Source organism: Ovis canadensis, chromosome 1 (assembly GCF_042477335.2).
Source record: "Ovis canadensis isolate MfBH-ARS-UI-01 breed Bighorn chromosome 1, ARS-UI_OviCan_v2, whole genome shotgun sequence".
Lineage (NCBI taxonomy): Eukaryota > Metazoa > Chordata > Mammalia > Artiodactyla > Bovidae > Ovis > Ovis canadensis.
This window is the reverse complement of record NC_091245.1, coordinates 55,382,239-55,398,856: the sequence shown is the minus strand read 5'-3', so window position 1 is coordinate 55,398,856 and position 16,618 is coordinate 55,382,239. Positions and strand designations below refer to the sequence as shown.

The 16,618-nt window shown below is 41.2% G+C and overlaps 1 protein-coding gene across 1 annotated transcript in view; it reads right to left on the bottom strand.

Annotated features, from left to right (window-relative positions):
* GIPC2 (GIPC PDZ domain containing family member 2) overlaps positions 1–16,618 on the bottom strand; it is a 100,421-nt gene that overhangs the window by 46,675 nt on the left and 37,128 nt on the right. Inside the window, exon 3 of the mRNA XM_069595633.1 lies at positions 15,207–15,387. Within this exon, the coding sequence (XP_069451734.1) occupies positions 15,207–15,387 (181 nt within the window). The remainder of the gene's footprint in view (positions 1–15,206; positions 15,388–16,618) is intronic.

Below are 16,618 nucleotides of genomic sequence, written 5' to 3'. Positions count from 1 at the left end.
AGAGTTGGACTGTGAAGAAGGCTAAGCACCGAAGAATTGATGCTTTTGAACTGTGGTGTTGGAGAAGACTCTTGAGAGTCCCTTGGACTGCAAGGAAATCTAACCAGTCCATTCTGAAGGAGATCAGCCCTGGGAGTTCTTTGGAAGGAATGATGCTACAGCTGAAACTCCAGTACTTGGGCCACCTCATGCAAAGAGTTGACTCATTGGAAAAGACTCTGATGCTGGGAGGGATTGGGGGCAGGAGGAAAAGGGGACGACAGAGGATGAGATGTCTGGATGGCATCACTGACTCAATGGACGTGAGTCTGAGTGAACTCCGGGAGTTGGTGATGGACAGGGAGGCCTGGCGTGCTGGGATTCGTGGGGTCGCAAAGAGTCGGACACGACTGAGCGAATGAACTGAACTGAACTGACACATATTTTTCCTCCAGGTTTTAAAAAGTTTAGTCGTTGCAAAAACAATTCCACCAATTTAAAAAGTCGATACAGTATAATCTACCACATTTCTAACATGGAACCACTTAAGATAATACTAAAGAAAACTTTCTAAAAAGAGTATATAGTTAAAAATTATAAAGCCTCTAAAAGCAAAATAATTCTGTTTCTCCACTTCCTAGACTAGGAATCCTAGTCTTTTTTTTTAATAACTGTTTTCTGGTTATAAAAGTTAATAGTTTATATTTAAAATGTGAAATATACAAGAAACCTAAAGGGAAAAGTCAGGCTTTCGAGATGGCACTAATGGTAAAGAATCTGCCTGCCAATGCAGGAGATCGAGATATGGGTTCGATCCCTGGATTGGGATGATTCCCTGGAGTAGGGAGTGGCAACCTACTGCAGTATTCTTGCTTGGAGAATCCCATGGACAGGGGAGACTAGGAGGCTACAGTCCATGGGGCCACAAGAGTCGCACACAACTGAGCACATAAAAACAATTCATTCAAAACCCACCGTCTGAGTTAACTGTTAACAATTCAGTATACATATACTGCAAGTCACTTTTCTTCTATGTTTAAATATAGTTTTAAAAAGGATATTACTGTACATTGTTTTGTAATTGCCTTTTCACTTAATCTATCAAACATTTTCCTATACATTAAGAGAACTGTTTCTCTGCTTAACTTTTTCTGAAGACACACTCTGACAATTCTGAGTGTAATTTGTCAGATCCATTTCCTACAACTATATGAGAACTCCCATTATACAAATACTGTTATTAATAGAATGTGCATTATTAGAAAAAGAGCAATTCTACCAATGTGACATTACCTTCACACTGTTATACCATATTAAGGAAGACATATCACATATTAGCATCAGTTTTGACCCCTTTGTCTATTGCTATTTTAATGACTAAGCCTACAAACAGCCAAGAACTATTATCTACCTTCCTTCTATTTGTGGTTGTCATTAATTTCAAAGGCTCCTTAAATGTTGTAGTTCTAAGAAATCAATCACTGTTTAGGGTAAGTGAACTGGGTAATACAGATGACAGAGTTTTTCCTATAATAGAATATAATAATTTTACTTTTCATGGATTAAAAACATGAATACTTAATAAGTTTTCCTTAATGAGAGTTTATAGCTAGAATAGAAAAGACTGAATATTTAGCCTGGGTCTTTATCCAACTGGGGGCTTCCCTTGTGGCTCAGCTGGTAAAGAATCCACCTGCAATGTGGGAGACCTGGGTTCAATCCCTGGATTGGGAAGATCCCTTGGAGAAGGGAAAGGCTACCCACTTCAGTATTCTTGCCTGGAGAATTCCATGGACTGTATAGTCCATAGGGTCACAAAGAGTTGGACACAACTGAGTGACTTTCACTTTATCCAGATGAGTCTTTACATGGAAAACACATTTATCAGTTACACCCAGCATTCATCTAACACATCCGCCACACCCTGCAAAAGAGAACTTGCCTCCTCATTTATCTTCTCCTGGAGTATCTTTGCGGTAAAAGCCAAAACCCAGGTCTATCTAGATATAAGAAGGGGAGAATAAACTCTGGGACATAAAGAGATGATTAAGCGGCATGTTCCAGCCCCCAAATCTGACCTTAAATCTTTGCTCAAAAATACATGAGAGCATCACTGTCACATAAAAGGCAGTGTACCTAAAGTTAAACTTCTCTCCCTTTCTCCCAAAGCATTACTACATCCAACTGCCCCATTTCCAAATACCACTTTTATCACAGGCTCTGATAATCAAAACCTAGGGTCACATTTGTTTCTTCCAAACCCTTGTCTCCTCCCTCTTTTAGCTAAAGAGCATAATCCCACCTCCAACCCCCATTTATGCCTCTGCAATATTATTCAGTCAAATTCCCACTGCTGCCTCCAGTCCCAGGCCCTATTATTTCCTCCTGGACTGCTGCAGCAGCCTCTGACATGGCATCTCCTCTAATCAAAGAGAGCCAACATTTCTCTTCCAGGCTCAATTCCCCAAAGGATTTCATTATTTCATTCTTTGGTTCTAATATCTCAATGATTCCCTGTTATCCTCTCCAACAAGCTCAGGCTCCCCACCTAGTTTCCAAACATGGCTAGAAACTTCTTAACATGGCTTGGAGCCGCTTTTGCAGCCTGATTTGCTGTAGTCCCTCCAAAACTAGGCTGTTTTCCACAGGAAGCCTTCCTTCCTTGTCTGTACTTCCCCTGCCATCTTATAAGGCCAAGTTCAACTGTAATCTTTTTCAACAATCTTCCTCACCTACTAATATCTTTACCCTTTCTTTGTCATTCAGTTGCTAAGGTATGTCCAGCTCTTTGCTCTGAGAGCTCTTAGTTTATTTAGTTCAGTTCAGTCACTCAGTCATGTCCAGCTCTTTGCGATCCCATGGGCTGCAGCACTCCAGGCTTCCCCATCTTTCACTATTTCTCAGAGTTTGCTCAAACTCTTGTCCACTGAGTTGATGGTGCCATCCAACCGTCTCATCCTCTGTTGCCCTCTTTCCTTTTGCCTTCAGTCTTTACCTGCACCAGGGTCTCTTCTAATGGGTGGGGTTTTTGCATCAGGTGGCCAAAATATCGGAGCTTCAGCACCAGTCCTTTCAATGAATATTCACGGTTGATTTTCTTTAGGATTGACTGATTTGATATCCTTGCAGTCCAAGCGACTCTCAAGAGTCTTCTCCAGCACCACAGTTCAAAAGCATCCATTCTTCAGTGCTCAGTCTTCTTTATGGTCCAACTTACATTCATACATGGATACTGGAAAAACCATAGCTTTGACTATACAAACCAACTTAAATCTCTGCAGTGGATTTAAATTTTTGCTCCACAATTCTGGAGAAAAGAATATCAGATGGAATCTGACTAGAAGCCCCTCACTTTACAATCTTGGTGAGAAACTGAGTCTTGGTTTTGCTTTGGAGTCTCCCCCTCTCAGGATCCAAAAGGCTGATGTGGTGCTCAGTCCAACACAGATGCAACCCTAAATCTCAAGGTCCAAGTCAATAGGTCCATGCCCAGGGCACAGACACTCTTTAACCTCAGACTGAAAGGAGACAGCTTTTACAGCTCTGAATTCCCTTTGCAACTCTATCAGGAGTTCTATCACCTCTCAAGGGGAGTGGCATGGGAATGAGATGCTGGTAATTTTGGAGTACTTACAGGAGAAAATGAACATATGTCCTTCTACTTCACCATCTTAGAGTTTCACACGCTAGCAAAGTAATGCTCAAAATTCTCCAAGCCAGGCTTCAACAGTATGTGAACTGTGAACTTCCAGATGTTCAAGCTGGATTTAGAAAAGGCATAGGAACCAGAGATCAAACTGCCAACATCCACTGGGTCATCAAAAAAGCAAGAGAATTCCAGAAAAACATCTACTTCTGCTTTATTGATTACGCCAACGTCTTTGACTATGTGGATCACAACAAACTGTAGAAAATTCTTAAACAGATGGGAATATCAGACCACCTTACCCGCCTCCTGAGAAATCTGTATACAGGTCAAGAAGCAACAGTTAGAACTGGACATGGAAAAACAGACTGGTTCCAAATTGAGAAAGGAGTACATCAAGGCTGTATTTTGTCACCCTGCTTACTTAACTTATATGCAGAGTACATCATGAGAAATGTTGGGCTGGATGAAGCACAAGCTGGAATCAAGATTGCTGGGAGAACTACAAATAACCTCAGATATGCAAATGACACCACCCTTATGGCAGAAAATAAAGAAGAACTAAAGGGCCTCTTAATGAAAGTGAAAAAAGAAAGTGAAAATTTGGCTTAAAATTCAACATTCAGAAAACAAAGATCATGGCATCTGGTCCCATCACTTCATGGGAAATAGATGGGGAAACAATGTAAATAGTGACAGACTTTATTGTGGGGGGCTCCAAAATCACTGCAGATGGTGACTTCAGCCATGAAATTAAAAGATGTTTGCTCCTTGGAAGAAAAATTATGACCAACCTAGATAGTATATTAAAAAGCAGAGACATTACTTTGCCAAAAAAGGTCAGTCTAGTCAAGGCTATGGTTTTTCCAGTAGTCATGTATGGATGTGAGAGTTGGACTATAAAGAAAGCTGAGCACTGAAGAATTGATGCTTTTGAACTGTTGTGTTGGAGAAGACTCTTGAGAGTTCCTTGGACTGCAAGGAAATCCAACCAGTCCATCCTAAAGGAAATCAGTCCTAAATATTCACTGAAGGACTGATGCTGAAGCTAAAACTCCAATACTTTGGCCACCTGATGTGACGAACTGACTCATTTGAAAAGGCCCTGGTGCCGGGAAAAATTGAAGTGGGGAGGAAAAGAGGATGACAGGAGATGGTTGGATGGCATCACTAACTCAATGGACATGAGTTTGAATAAGCTACAGGAGTTGGTGATGGACAAGCAAGCCTGGTGTGCTGTAGTCCATGGAGTCGCAAAGAGTCAGACATGACTGAGCTACTGAACTCAACTGGGACACTGGTCTCTGATACTGTTGGGACATGCTAAAGCTATCTGTCCCATGGCTTATTCATTTAAGGAAATTCTTTCCCAATCTTACCACGTCTCCCAGTCTCCCTCACTCTCAGCCTCAGGACCATTCCCAATCTTGGACATATCAGCTCTCAGCCGAACTATGCTTTGTTTAAGTCTGTATTACAGCATATAAATCATATGGTTTGCATTATCTTCCAAGAAAGGGGCTTTTCTGGTGGCTCAGTCAGTCAAGAATCCAACTGCAATGCAGGAGACTCAGGTTCAGTCCCTGGGTTGAGAAGATTCCCTGGAGAAGGAAATGGCAACCCATTCCAATATTCTTACCTGGGAAATCCCATGGATAGAAGAGCCTGGTGGGCTAAAGTCCCTGGAGTGGCAAGTGTTGGACACAACTTAGCAACTAAACCACCACCATTAGCACCACTGTCTAACAGACAGTAACACATAATGTTAAGAACAGAAGCCTCAGGAGCAAAGAGGAATGGAGTATTATACTTGCACAAAATGACCTCCAAGAGGTATTAAACTGCCCAAAGCTTCAGTTTACTTATCTGGAAAACCCTCATAGGAACAACACAAGGATTAAGTCAAGCCAGAATAGTAGAAATCCTAGTAGCAAGACTAACATTTATGTAGCACTGTGTGTCAAGCATTATTGTGAGTGATTTATATATATTAACTCATTCAATCCCCACAACACTTTATGGATAAGTAAACAGACATAGGGGCTTCTGCAGTGGCTAAGGGGTAAAAGAACCCATCTCCAATGCAGAACGGAGAAGGCAATGGCACCCCACTCCAGTACTCTTGCCTGGAAAATCCCATGGATGGAGGAGCCTGGTGGGCTGCAGTCCCTGGGGTCGCTCAGAGTCGTACAGGACTGAGTGACTTCACTTTCACTTTTCACTTTCATGCATTGGAGAAGGAAATGGCAACCCACTCCAGTGTTCTTGCCTGGAGAATCCCAGGGACAGCAGAGCCTGGTGGGCTGCTGTCTATGGGGTCGCACAGAGTCGGACACAACTGAAGTGACTTAGCAGCAGCAGCGGCCAATGCAGGAGACTCGTATTCAATCACTGAGTTGGGAAAATCCCCTGGCGAAGGAAATGGCAACCCACTCAGTATTCTTGCCTGGAAAACTCTATGGACAGAGGAGCCTGGCAGGTCACAAAGAGTTGGACAAGACTGAGTGACTAACACTTTCACTTCACTTCGGACAGACATAGAAGGGAATAAGTAAGTAGTCCAAGATCACATAAGAAGTAAGCAGAGATAGGAATTTAACCCAAGCAGTCTGGCTCAGAATCTATGCTCTTATTCATTATACCATATTGCTTCTAATATGCTCTTATTCTTTACACCGTATTGCTTCAAATGGTAACTATGACTGCTGTTGGTAGAATTGCTTGAGTGTTAATGTATTTGCCTCTTTATGTAAATTGCAAGCTCCTTGAGGAGAATAAAAACATGCTGACTCATCCATAACAAGTGTTATGGAGCTGGCTCTGGAGGCTCGTTGCAGGGTTAGAAGCCTACCTCCCTCCCTCACTAGCCAGCTCTAAAACCTTGGACAGATTGCCTAACCTTTTAGAATGGTTGTTAAGGATTAAATTATTTCCAATTTAGAGAGTACTTAGGAAAGTGAATGGCAGCTATGACAATGACATACTGATATATTTCATTATTTGATATGAGATGTGATTTACCATCTGTCCTTCCAGGATACAGGAGAGGGCCAGAGCTTTCAACAAACACTTGCTAATCACCAACTCACCCACTTTGCTTTCCTTGCTTCACGTGGGCTCATTTTGTTGCTAAAATTACTCCTTACTTCCCTGGCAGTCCAGCGGTTAAGACTTCATGCTCCCAATGCAGGGGGCACAGATTCAATCTCTGGTCAGGGAACTAGATCCCCCAGGCTGCAACTAAATATCCCACATAATGCAACAAAGATCGAAGATCCCTCATGTTGCAACTAAGAGCTGGAGCAGCCAAATAAATAAATAAATAGTTTTCAAAATAAAATAAAATCACTCCTTAAAGAAAGGGCTATATCTTCAAAATAACAGTAATACTAGCAGCTAACTCTTACCAAACACTTCTATGCAGCAGGGACTATTCTACGATTATTTTCATGTGTTTAATCATTTAATCCTCACAGCAGCCCAATGTTGTTGATGCTGTGATCTTTATTTTTGTGGAAGGAAACCAAAACACAGAAACATTAATTCATCCAATGTCATATTAACACACAGCCCAGATGTGGCAGAGTCTATGGATTTAACTACTTACACTTTGATGTCCCTTTAGTAACATATTCCTTAGTACATATAAAAGTACCAAAAGCACTGTTGCTTGAATAATGTTCACTCGAAATACCATGAATAATAGAAATTATTTTTTAAATGTTTGAAGTGTCTATCTAAAAAGTCATAGAGTTTCCCTTAATAGCAAATAGACTTAGTCCTTGAAAATGAACACATCCGTTAGGCTGAATCACAAAGATGAGGTCCGAGTTTTCCAGCTGTGAATGACTCAAAGGACTCGGACGTACTTCACATACTGAACATCTTATTCTGATGGGCACACAGCACAGAAATGAGGTCTCTAAAAGAAGACAGAGCCCAGAGATGTGTAACAAAATCTAACCTCAAAACAAAGACTATCAATGCTTTAGGAGGCAAACATTCTTTCAACTCCCTTTTTGTTTTTCAAAACACTTCACAGAAATATTTCAAACCTCCTTCCACAAACCTCTTTCCATAAGGGGCAACAATAACAAAGTAAAGAAATTCTTCAGGATAAGTGAAGTGGAGACTCATCTAAATAAAACTGAATCAAAGTCTCATAATATTTATTAAAGACCTCATAGGAAAATAAACTAGTTGAGCAAGTCTGATCCTAAAGCCAGTTAAATGGAAGAATGAATTTTCATAGCCTTGGGAAACCTAGGTTTATAGGGCAGACTCTGGAGGGTTGAGCTCATTGTGGAGACATGTTCCTTTTCACTGGCAAAAGAGGAAAGGAAGTGAGCTATGCCCTAAAAAAAAAAAAAAAAAAATTACCACTAGAGACATTCCAGCCGCTACTTGATAAGGACTGGGAAGGCTGCCATCAACTCCTAGCTAGAAGGAAAAAAATTTGGATCTGAAAGCAGCTGACCAGGAGAAACCATGTTAGGTATGAATAAGATTTCCCATTAAATTGCAAGGTTTTAACAAGGGAGTCATTTAAACCAGTTGCTACTGTAATACAAAGTGAGAAATAAATAAATATACATATATATATATTATAGTGTGTGTGCGCGCACATGCGTGCGCTTAGTCACTCAGTCATGTCTGACTCTTTGCAACCTTATGGACTGTAGCCCCCCAGGCTCCTCTGTCCATGGGGATTCTCCAGGAAAGAATACTGGAGTGGGTTGCTATGCCCTCCTCCAGGGGATCTTCTCAACCCAGGGACTGAACCCAGGTTTCCTGCATTGCAGGCGGATTCTTTACTGTCTGAGTCACCAGGGAAACCCAAGAATACTGGAGTGGGTAGCCTATCCCCTCTCCGGGAGATCTTCCCAACCCAGGGATCGAACTGGGGACTCCTGCATTGCAGGCCACCAGGGAAGCCCATATACATTATATCATGACCCATAAATACATACCTAGCTGAAATACACATATATGCATATATGAAAAATTGAAACCAAAACACTTACCTTACTAGGCACAAAGCACTATGAAATTTCCAGTTCTATTCTATTTTGTGTTCTCAACACACTGGTTGACACCTGCTAGCTGAAAATAGTGATTTAAACCAGCAGAGGAGATTCTGAGCGTATGTTTTATAATAATAGCCATTATTCCTCCCTCAGAGTCCCACAGCCAAGTCAGGAAAACTGCAATGGCGCATCTGTTCTTGGGACAAGTGACTTGCTCCTGAGCGCTTGGGTAAAGGCCAGCCAGACACTGGTTTCTCCATGTCCAGCCATTCCTCACTGTGCTGCCTCTTCTTTCTAGTCCTTAAATGCAGGGTTCGCCCACAGCTCTGGTCTTGTCATTTTTCTCTTATTTCTCTGAGTAACTGGATTTTATTTCCATGGCTTCAAATTACTCAGAAATCCCATCTGTAGGTCCCAATTCTAAATGCTCACCTACCTCTTACAGATTGCCAACTGAATTGCCCCACAGATTTCAAACTCTTAAGACTCAAAATTGCACTGTAAGTACAATCTCTTTTCCCTGTCTCCTCACCCAATCTTTCTTTTCCAGTTTTCCTCCCCTCAAAGAATGGCAACACAGAATCCACAAATCTGTGAGTCACAATTTGCAACTTCTTTTCCTATATCTTTATATCCAATGGGTTACCAGTTCTACGTTCTTAATATTCAATGGTGATTGGTGCTCCCATGCAGGGGCCCTGGGTTCGATCCCTGGTCAGGGAACTAGACCCCACACACTACAACTAAATATCCCACTGGCACAATGAAGATGGAAGATCCTGCATTCTTCAACTATGACCTGGTGCAAACAAAAAATATTCAGTGGTATGCAGGTAAATGTTTAACAAGCAACCTTCCAAATTAAAAAAAAGTAAGAAGCAGCAGCCCTGACTTGCAGCACTTGCCTATTTCCATGATGTAAACACCCACCCAGGGCCAGTTTCAAGCAACCAACTTGATGCCACTGAACATGGAATTGAAACAGACGGGTATGAATGGTTCCAGCATACTACTGTCTATTCCAAGGAACCATTTCTTATCTCCATACCTACTGGTACTGCTTAATTCAGGATTTCATCTTTCTTCTTCTCAACACTACAGTCTTTATTGATTTCCTGACCTCTAAATCATGCCCTACCTTCTGACACAGTCTCCAAAATACCTATCTAAAATCCAAGTCTCATTAAGGTTCTCCACTGCCCACTCTTTAGCTGCATTCATAAGGCCCTTAATAATTTGGTCACACTGACTCTTGAGCTTCTTCTCTTGGCACACCACCACTAGCACCTCTATTCTAATCACACCCCCAGACATCATATTCTGAGATATACAACACTGCTCTGTGATTCTGCACATTGCTTATTCTAGTCCTACTTCCTAGGACAGCCCCGTCTAATTTGTTCTCTGAGTCAGCCTCTTGAGATTCAGCTCAAATTCCTTCTCCAGGAAGCTTCTCCTAAACTCCTTGGTTGGTTTAATACATCCCATCTTTAAGACCTCCAGTACCTTCTGTCACTTCTAACATCCTTTATTGAAATTTTTTGTATCTATCTGTTCCTACTAAATATGAGTTTCTTGAAGGCAAGAACTGGTCTTATTTATGGATATACCAATTATGTAGTGTGGTAATGGAACACACAGGAGGCTCTCAATAAACAATGACTATTACCGCAGCAAACTTGTACCCTAAGACCATTGTATGCTAATTACTCAATTATTTGTTAAATGAAAACATATCAGTATGTTCTTGCCATCTGCCCAGGGCCAAATAACTGCTAAGATACCCTACCTGTACCTTCTATATTGTCAGGAAGTCCAAGATCTACTGCCATAGTAAAAGAACGTGCACTATATTGTCTTTTTTTTTTTTTTTTGCTTATTGGCCTCTGCACCTGTTTCACAGCACTATCACAATGAAAACCACATGGCTTAAACAACAAAGCTTGTTTTCTTACAGTTAAGGAAGCTAGAAGTCCGTTGCCAGGGTCACTTTCTTCTGAGGTCTGTCTCCTTGGCTTCCATTTGGCTGTCTTTATGTTCACATGGTATTCTCCCTCTATGCGCCTCCATGTCCAAATTTCCTCTTCTTATAAATACACCAGTCATATTGCACCAGGGGCCACTCTGATGACCTCATTTTAACTTAGTCACCACACTAGAGATCCTATCTCCAAATATAATCACATTCTGAGGTACTGGAGACTAGGACTTCAACATACGAATATTAGGGGGACACAATTCCGCCCATAACAGCCTCCTAGACTGTGAGTGCCTCAAAAGGCAAGAGCTATACGTTAAGTCTTCTTTCTTAGTATCTGCCATGCCTAGCAGAGTACCTGGAACACAGCAGATTTTCAAATTATTTGTGGGATATATAAATGAAGGATCTTCCAGGAGTGCAGTCCAAATCTATGGAGTGAAGCCCCTTCCAAGTTTGGTGGCCAGCATCAAGAAGAGTTTTAGCCCTTCTCTGAAAGAGAGCTTGATATTGTCATGGTCTCCAGATGGCCATGTACCAAAGAGCCATTTATACAGAACCCAACACTTAGTGGAATACTAAAATCCTTAAGACTGGACACCCAAAGCCAGTTGACAATATTCTGTTTCTCTCCAGACTCATTCTGATACGCTCAGACTGATAGCATCATGCATGGCTAGAATCAAAGTCAAGAGAAAACAAACACTTCTCTACCTAAAAGATGTGTAACAGCTTAAAGAAATGGTTTAAAGGCATGGAAATCTGTCTTTTCCTACCCAAAAAGAAACTTCCTCTCCTTCACTGTTCACCTGTCAGTTAGGTAGCCTGCCTTCTCCACTATCAAGATGGACATATGACCTAATAAATTCCCCCTCCAAGGAATTTGAATCCTAATTGGAGTAACCTAAAGATACATGCTTTGGAGAAGGAAATGGCAACCCACTTCAAGGTTCTTGTCTGGAGAATCCCAGGGACAGGGGAGCCTGGTGGGCTGCCATCTCTGGGGTCGCACAGAGTCGGACATGACTGAAGCGACTTAGCAGCAGCAGCAGCAGCAGCAGCAGCATGAAGGGCTCCTGGTTCATACATCCCTGAAACAGGCTTGGTTCCTACCTTTCCAAGACTTGATTGAACTGTCTTTGTTTCTGAGACCGAACTGATAGTCTCTCCAAAAACTGACATTTCCTAACATTAGAAAGTGCTTATTGTATAGCTCTCAAAGAATCTGGACACATATACGGACCCCAGAAGTGGGGTGTTGGTAGTGGTGAATGTAAAATATGGAAATGGAGTGGGCAGCAAGGAGTCCCTCATCAACGGTTAAGAAGTTGTGCTCATCGTATCAGCTGTGTAAGCGCATAGCTGCCAGCTACATTATTCCCTCCTGTATTTTGGGACACAGTCCACATGCCTTCCCCGGCTAAATTGTTGGGAAGTTGGTAGGAAAACGTCAAGATAATGGAGTGTGTGGCTATTTCTGACAGCTTTTGGTAAAGTCCTAGAAATGACTTAGGTCATCTTAGCTGAAGCTATAAAATTCTGCCTTACCTAGACTGGCCCATTCTCCTGGTAGGAATCCAAGATGACAGAGAGTCAGAGAATCATGAAGAACTTTAAATGTGAATCAATCCATCAATGAAAATGCTAGAAAAACACAGGCGGGAAGGAAACATAGCAAAAGATAAGATTGGGATGGAGAAAATTGGGCCAAGACTTGTCCCCCAAGTACCTCCTGATGTATACTGCCTTCCTGGCAAAGAGCTAAGTGCTGGAAAAAGGTCACAGGATGAGGAACAAACGAATTGCCTTTATCCAAGAGGCAAAAAAGAAAGGCACCAAAATTAAGGGCTCAAAGCTAGGCAGAGAAACAAGTCCTATTCTAAAAGACCCCAGGCTAGAGCCCAGAGGCAAAGATCAATCAACAGAGTGGAAAATGCATATAGACCAGCAGATATAATTTGGGTTAAATTGAGTGACGCTACCTTTGAAACCTTGGAAAACAAAAACTTGTTACTGCTCCCAAATCAATCTCTAGGTACCTTAACCTTTATCACCAGAATGTGAGCTGCCAAAATAACGTAACCTCATTAGGAAAAACCTATTCATTGTCCTTTTCAAATTTGTCCATGGAATTCACATGAAGCAAAGACCAGGTTCGGCCATTGCAGGCATGTAAGTAAGTAAGTAAGTAAGTAAGGCAGTGAAGTACACCAACTATCTACACATGTGTCTCAAATATTGAAGGAAAACTCTAATCATGGAGCTGCTGCTGCTGCTAAGTCACTTCAGTCGTGTCTGACTCTGTGCGACCCCACAGACAGCAGCCCACCAGGCTCCCCCGTCCCTGGGATATTCCAGGCAAGAACACTGGAGTGGGTTGCCATTTCCTTCTCCAATTCATGAAAGTGAAAAGTGAAAGTGAAGTTGCTCAGTTATATCTGACTCTTAGCGACCCCATGGACTGCAGCCTACCAGGCTCCTCCATCCATGGGATTTTCCAGGCAAGAGTACTAGAGTGGGGTGCCATTGCCTTCTCCAAATCATGGAGCAGGAATAGCTAAATACAATGACCTCTGTAACATCCAAGACTATTATCAACCTAACATCCAACTTAAGGTGTATCAGCAACTCTCTACAAAAAACACAGGGACCACAAAATTTATATGCAGACAAGGAAAAATAGGAAGAGATTAACTCTGGAAAATAGATTGTGTGGTAGAGATAAATGTAGAAAGAAGCTATATTACTTGAATTGTTCTAAGAGAAAAACTTAGATTTACAAAGAACCTAAATCAAATACTATTTATCTCAAACTGCCTATGTCCTATCATTCTATATGCTATGATGTCTGGGAAGCTGGTTACTAAACAAAGCCATTTCAAAAGGAGCTGCTAACATTGTTTACAATAGCCAAGACATGGAAGCAACCTAAAAGTCCATCACCAGAGGAATGAATAAAGATGTGGTACATATATACAATGAAATATTACCCAACCATTAAAAAGAATGAAATAATGTCATTTGCAGCAACATGGATGGACCTAGAAATTGTCACACTTAGTGAAGTAAGTCAGATAAAGGGAAATTTCATATGACATCCCTTATATGTGGAATCTAAAAAGAAAGTATACAAATGAAGTTATTTACAAAACAAAAACAGACTTATAAAACAAAGTTATAATTGTCAGGGGAAAGGATTGGGGGCAGAAATAGTTAGGGAGTTTGGGATCAGCATGTACACAGTGCTGTATTTAAACTGGATAGCCAACAAGGACCTACTGTACAGCACAGAGAACTCTGCTCAATGTTATGTGGCAGACCAGATGTGAGAGGAGTTTGGGGGAGAATAGATACATGTATATGTATGGCTGAGTCCTGTTGCTGTCCACCTGAAACTATCACAACATTGTTAATTGGCTATACTCCAATACAAAATAAAAGGCTTTCTTAAATGAAAAATAAACGAAAAAAGGGAGCTGCTAGATGGAAATCTGAGTGCTGGCCCACCTTCCTCTGTGGTAAGTGAGCTCAGATGCTATAATACACCATAGAGAATCATGGTATCTGTAGCAGTAGTTCCTAGAATGGCCTCTCCAGGAGCAGCAAGGGCATAAGACATCCTTTTCTGACATCTTCTTGGAACTCTGTCTCCCACAAGCAAGGCCACCTATACCACATTTCTATTACATGGCACAGAATCACTTGGAAGCCAGAGACATTTTTAAATTTCATATGGCTAGGATCTGCCCCTTACTTGTTAAGGGTGGAGAAATATAATTGTCCAGACCTGCCACATTCTCTCATCACTGTCATTAACCACCCTGAGAAAGTAGACATTGGAAACAAACTATAAGGAATCTTTATGTTATGTGATAGACGAAAGAACCTAAGGTAGGTGGAGTCATGGATGAGTAAGGGCAGGCCTAGGATGATTCTGCTGAAGATATTTTAACACTGATGAACACTAGGGCATCATTTGGCTCATTAAAATAGTGCTGTGATTAAGGGTAGTGAGAGAGAGAGGCTGGCACATTTTCCTGTAGATGAGATGGCCCTGGGGGTTTGAACAACAGTTGGAACACAGCTGCCATGGCTAACACCAAGCAAGTACAGATGCCACACCAAAGCAGAAGCAGTTCCCTACCATTCCACGCTGCCAAGTTCAAAATGCCAGTGGAGGAAAAGTATTGAAGGAAGTCTTTAAAATAGACTAGATAGCTACTTTAAATACCAATTCTATGTGTAACTACAGTTTCTGCTACTGAGGTCCTTGAATGACAGTTACTACTGTTTCAAGAGCTCAGTCAAACATCTCCCTGTTCAGCAAGATCAATCAATGCAGTGTGCTGTTCTTCGAGCTTGGAACAAATTCATAGTCACTAAACATTAGACTTTATAACTCCAAATGCCCTTTTAAGAGAATGTTCTTCTAAGCAATTTTTTTCTCCTTTTATGTTTGTTTTCCTTGTAAGTACAGTTGTCTATCATTTCCCATGTTCTTAACTGATATTCAAAAGCACACGACACCATATCACAGTACTCATTTCCCTGAGAAAGATAAGCCAAAATGACTTACCGAAGGCCTTCTTAGGTTCTATTAATGTCAAGGTAAAGAGTTCCTCTTTTTTTAGTTCCTTTAACTTCTTAGCAACATCAAAGTGACGCCACCCAACGATATTTTCTCCATTGATAGCTTCAATGTGATCCCCCACACAGATTGTTTTAACTGAATCAATTATGCTGCCATCTTTAATTCTCTGAAAGAAAATTAAGGGTAATAATAAAAAATCGCAACATGTAACACTACTTTTCCAGCTCTTAAGACATTATGTATAATATATTGACTAAAACCCATCCATGCAGTTTAATGTTCAGTTAAAGACAGAGAAGACCAAACAACAAAGACAGGCATCCTGCTCCCAAACATTCCTTTTTATCATTCAGAATTCAGCTCCATCAGGTCACCAGCTCCTCTAGCAGCTTTTCCTGACAACTGCCAGCCATTCCTCCAAGATTAGGCAAGGTGCCTAATCTCATGCCTCTGTAGTACTTTCTGCTACATGTGCTGAGCTCGAAGCTAAGCACTTTACATTCATGATCTCATTTAACAACCTTTATGAGAGTCTCATGTCTTAGATCAGGAAGATCAAGCAACTTGCCAAGTTCAACAGACCACAGTGTAACTTTCCATTTTCTTGTCAGTCTCCGCTTTCCCATGGACAGAGGAGCTTGAAGGGTTACAATCCATAGGCTGGCAAAAGGGTTGGACATGGCTTAGCAACTAAACAACAACAAACTCCACTACATATCCTTGGGGATAGAGACGCTCTTATTCACCATTGCATGTCCCATGCCTAGCACAATACCTACCGAAAATTGTTGAATCATTTCAACATGAGACCCACTGTTACTGTTGTTGCTCAATCACTAAGGCACATTACATCAGAATAAAGCTTGAGCTTTTTCTATTGACTACATTCTTTAAACTTTAGTTACAAAGGCAAGACAAGAATTAGTACAACCTTAACCAAGAAAATTGATATGTAGTAGATAGGTGTAGTCACCACTGGGGAGCCAATGAGAAGGATTTTCATCTACATATCACTTTTTATTTATATAATTCAAGTGAGGAGAACTTAGGACCCAAGTAGAAACGTCAAATTGGTATTTCCTAACTCTATCATAGGTATGTGCGTGTGTGCTAAGTCACTTCAGTCCTGTTGACTCTTTATGACCCTGTGGACTGGAGCCCACCAGGCTCCTCTGTCCATGGGATTCTCCAGGCAAGAATACTGAAGAGGTTACCATTCCCTCCTATCACAGGTATGAAAACAATACATCAATAGTGCAGACTTTCAAAATGAGATGTAAAACTCTCTAAGATAATACTAAGAATTTCTGAAAGAATTTTAGGGGCAAGAACTTCCAGAAAACTCTGCACAGGTAACAACCCAGCAGAAGATATACAAATTCTTCAACAGCATTGAA